This window comes from Acyrthosiphon pisum, unplaced genomic scaffold (genome assembly GCF_005508785.2).
Source record: "Acyrthosiphon pisum isolate AL4f unplaced genomic scaffold, pea_aphid_22Mar2018_4r6ur Scaffold_20960;HRSCAF=22641, whole genome shotgun sequence".
NCBI classification, from domain to species: domain Eukaryota; kingdom Metazoa; phylum Arthropoda; class Insecta; order Hemiptera; family Aphididae; genus Acyrthosiphon; species Acyrthosiphon pisum.
The window spans coordinates 705326-709528 of NW_021770374.1; the positions used below are offsets into that span (position 1 = coordinate 705326).

General features: G+C 30.0%; 1 protein-coding gene across 1 annotated transcript; it reads left to right on the forward strand.

The window, feature by feature from the left end:
* Window positions 1-3336: 3336 nt before the first annotated feature.
* Window positions 3337-3939, forward strand: LOC103310491 (zinc finger BED domain-containing protein 4-like). The gene has a single exon (XM_008188939.1). The coding sequence runs from the start codon at window positions 3337-3339 to the stop codon at window positions 3937-3939; it is 603 nt and encodes a 200-aa protein (XP_008187161.1).
* The last annotated feature ends 264 nt before the right edge of the window (window positions 3940-4203 follow it).

Sequence of the window (4203 nt, forward strand, 5' to 3'; positions counted from 1 at the left end):
AATTAAATAATGTATCTACTGACTTAATGTAATTAATAATCATTTATACATGATACATTTGTATTTACTTTTATTTTTTAATAAGTCGGCGAATTGGGAGTCGGCAAATTGGGAACATGTAAATAAATAGTCGGCGAACTGGGGTGTCGGCGAATTGAAAGTCGGCAAACTGGGATGTCGGCGAATTGGGAGTCGGCAAATTGGGATTCGGCGACGTGGGAAGACACGCAGGCAACAGCCTGCACGTTAGTACGTCACAGTCATTACGTCTATTTATGTACTATTTTTTTTTAGGACTTTATATTAGGTAGTAACGACTAACGACTATTGGAACGGAGTGTATTGTATAATACCCATTTAGTATAAATTACAAACGTGGAACAATTAACTAATAGGACCTAAAAAGACCTAGTAGGTGCAATCATTCCGATTTGTTCCCCCTCTGGACTCGTACAAAATACGAATGATGCAAACGAAAATATAAAATTAAACTAGCTACTAACTAGACCACGCCACCAGGGAACGGTGGTACTAGTGATATTAGATTACGCAGTAGTGTCGAACCACGACAATCGGTATTCGGTACTCGGTAGCATTTCAAACAATAAACGACGCGCGCATCTTGTCGGTCTCAATTCGGTATTTCGTTGTAATCGGTGAGTGATACGAATATGGATCAATTTGATTTTTAACCTATTGCACCTAAAAGGAATGAGTAGGTGGAATCGTTCCGATTCGTTCCCCCTCTGGGGGTCTATTCTCGAAAAGAACGACCAAACGTATACGTTATTACTCGTACACGAGCAATTCGTTACCTTTGCTCGTCTACGTTCATCATCTCGTATTCTTGAACAGCGTACGAGCAATGAAAACGACCGATTCGTATACGAATAACTCGAACGTACGAAATATTAAAAATGTAGTTGGTAACTCTGTAAAATGTCTATCTTATCACATTATTGGCGGGTTTTTTAAATATTTTGTACGTTATCACAGCCGATCACCGTATAGTCTTAGCACAGAATTGTATTATGGTTTATGGTAATGACCAATGATTATGCCATTATGGCAAAATAATTTTTAGCTTTGTAATGATTATAATTATTTTTTCATGGTTAAGTACTGATTAATGATTAGAGCTTACGGCTTGTTGTTGTTTTTTGTTTTGCTGTAATATTTCCGGCTTTACTGCGCAAAGGAACGATTCGTTCATGAACGACCCACCAATAATAGGTATGGGCTTGATATATCGATAATATCAAATATCGATATTTTGCTTTGATATATCGGTATATTTTGATATTTTAAACATACGATAATATTGATATATCACTGATATTTTTTTTTCGCCAGCCTGGTCTCACTGGCTCAAAATGGCTACAAAAATAAAAATACTAATTTTTATATTCAGAATAGCCACAGAAAAGACCATCATTTCTAGCGGAGCTCAACGTGTTAATCGTTACTTTATGATTATTTTCCAAATGCCTATTATCTATGTGTCCACTTATCGGCTATTTTGTTATTTATGTTTATTGTTGTCGTTGATATATTGTAATGCCATACTCCACGGATTAAGTAATATTTATTAGTGTACCTATGCTTTATAGTCTATAATATATATTAGGTAATAGGACTTAGGCAGTAGGCGGTTACGAATTAAAATACAAATTTTAAGATGTCTCCATCAAAGTTTAAAAAATGTTTTACATCTGTAAATAAATCTGAAAACAAATGTAATATTTGTTTTCAAATTGTAAAAGGTACAAACACAACGAATATGAAAAAACATTTGATTTTGAAACATCCATCAAAGTTAGCAGTGTTAGCACAAGAACAACAGCCTATGGTAACGTTAAGTACTTTTTAGTATATCATAAAGTAAACATTTCACTTATTAATTAGTTTCATGTCAAGTCAATAGTCTTATAATTTATTTTATTAAAACCAAAATATTTATTGTAATTTGTAATTAATTTATAATTCTATTGTTATAATATATAATTATAACTATTATAACAATATTATAATCATAATTTACTTTTACGATAACGTTTTAAATTTTAGGATGAAGATATTAATTCTGACGATCCTACTACCTCAACAAATTCAGAATATATTATGCAAGTGCAACCATCAATTAATATGATGAATTTGAAACAGCAAACAATTACCAAAACTGTGGAAGTTTTCAATAGTTATAAAGGTATTAAGAATTTTAATTTATTATTCAACATTTTTTTTTTCAAATTGCCAATTGTCAATTGATATTTTCTGTAATTATTAACTGTTTTCATTCATACTTTAGAAGGTGGTAAAAGTGAAATAAAAATTACAAATACTATTTTGTATATGATAGCCAAGGATAATTTGCCACTAAATACCATCGAGAAGTCTGGATTTATAAAATTGTTAAAAGTAACTGCACCACTTTATAAACCACCTAAACGCAAATACATTACAAAATGTATGGATGATAAATATAAAATTATAAGTGATATGTTCAAAAATAAACTCAAAAAAATTGAGTATTGTAGTATCACCACTGATGTTTGGACAGATAAACATACCACAAAGTCATTTTTGGGAGTCACTGTTCATTTTATAGGTAAATTATTAGTGATAAGTGTAAATACCTAGTTTTAATTTAAAAAAAAAATGTATCAATACTAGAATATAAAAATAGCCAATCATATTTTTCAGATACTGGAGATCTTAAATCTGCAATTCTGGAAATAAAATTACTCGATGATGCACATACAGCTGTAAACTTGGGTGTACATCTTGAGGAAGTAATTTAACGTTGGGGAATAACAAAAGATAAAATTGTTGCAGTTGTTTCTGATGGTGCAAGTAATATTGTTAAATGCATTAATGATACATTTGGCCATGATAAAGCTGTAGTTTGCTATGCGCACAAATTAAATCTCTTAGTACAGTGTGCATTGTCAAGTTCAGAAGAATTTACTAAAATTGTACAGAAAGTTAAATCAATAGTCACATTTTTTAAACATAGTGTTAAAGTTTCTGACATACTAAGACTCATACAATTAAATGTAGGTAAAAGTGAAGGCACATGTTTGAAGCTTAAACAGGAATGCCCAACTCGATGGAATTCTTTATTCTATATGTTACAAAGATTTTTAGAATTGATAGAAGTTGTTAGTATTACTCTGTTAAGAGTTTCAGGTGCACCATTAATGGTATCCGAATATGAAATTAGAGTTCTTACAGAAGGTGTACAACTTCTTTGTCCATTTGAACTTGCAACTAAAGAGTTTTCAACAGAAAGAAAAAAAGAAACAAAGAGAAAGTAAAGTTATTCCATTAAAAGCTATGTTGAATAAAAAATTATATAATATAACATGCACAACTAAAGAAGCAAACCATTTATTAGGTCAATTAAAAATAGAATTTTATAAACGTTTTCATGATGCAGAAAAAATTAGATTACTAGCAATATCTACAATTTTAGATCCTCGTTTCAAACGAATTCATTTTGAAGGACCGTTAAATGCAGCTAATGCAGTTGGGTTTATACGTGAAGAAATTAAAAGCAAAAATAATCATCCTGATAATTCAAATCAACGTGAAACTGAAGTTACTTCTAACATCAGGCCAAAAGTTACACAAGAAAGTTTATGGGAAGACCATGATTTGCAAGTTTCTCAGCAGTGTCTTTCTACTACAGATGACTCTACATATTTATCTGCCATTAAATTATATCTTCAATCTAATGTTGAAGATCGTACAAGTTCATCAGTTATATTTTGGGAAAATACCCATTACAAATGTCTTTCAAATTTGGGACTGAAGTATTCATGTATTCTGGCTTCATCTGTACCGTCAGAAAGGTTATTTTCTTCGGCTGGTAATATATTAACTGATTGTCGTTCTCGTTTACTTTCCAAACGTTTTGAACAATTAACATTCTTATAATCAATGGATGAAAAATATTGGAACATTTAAATAAATTAATTTTATAATACAGTATAATATTATGTTGTTATAAAAAAGAAAATTGTTTACCTATATTATATTATGATTTGTTAATATTAATTTTGTTTTTATGAAATAAGGCTGTATCAATAAAACATCTTAATTATTACAAGTGGTTTGTTTAATTAATATTTATTAAGTTTAAATTAGGTTTTTATTATAAATAGTAAAAAAAAAAAAGTTATAAAAATACGATTTTTTTTT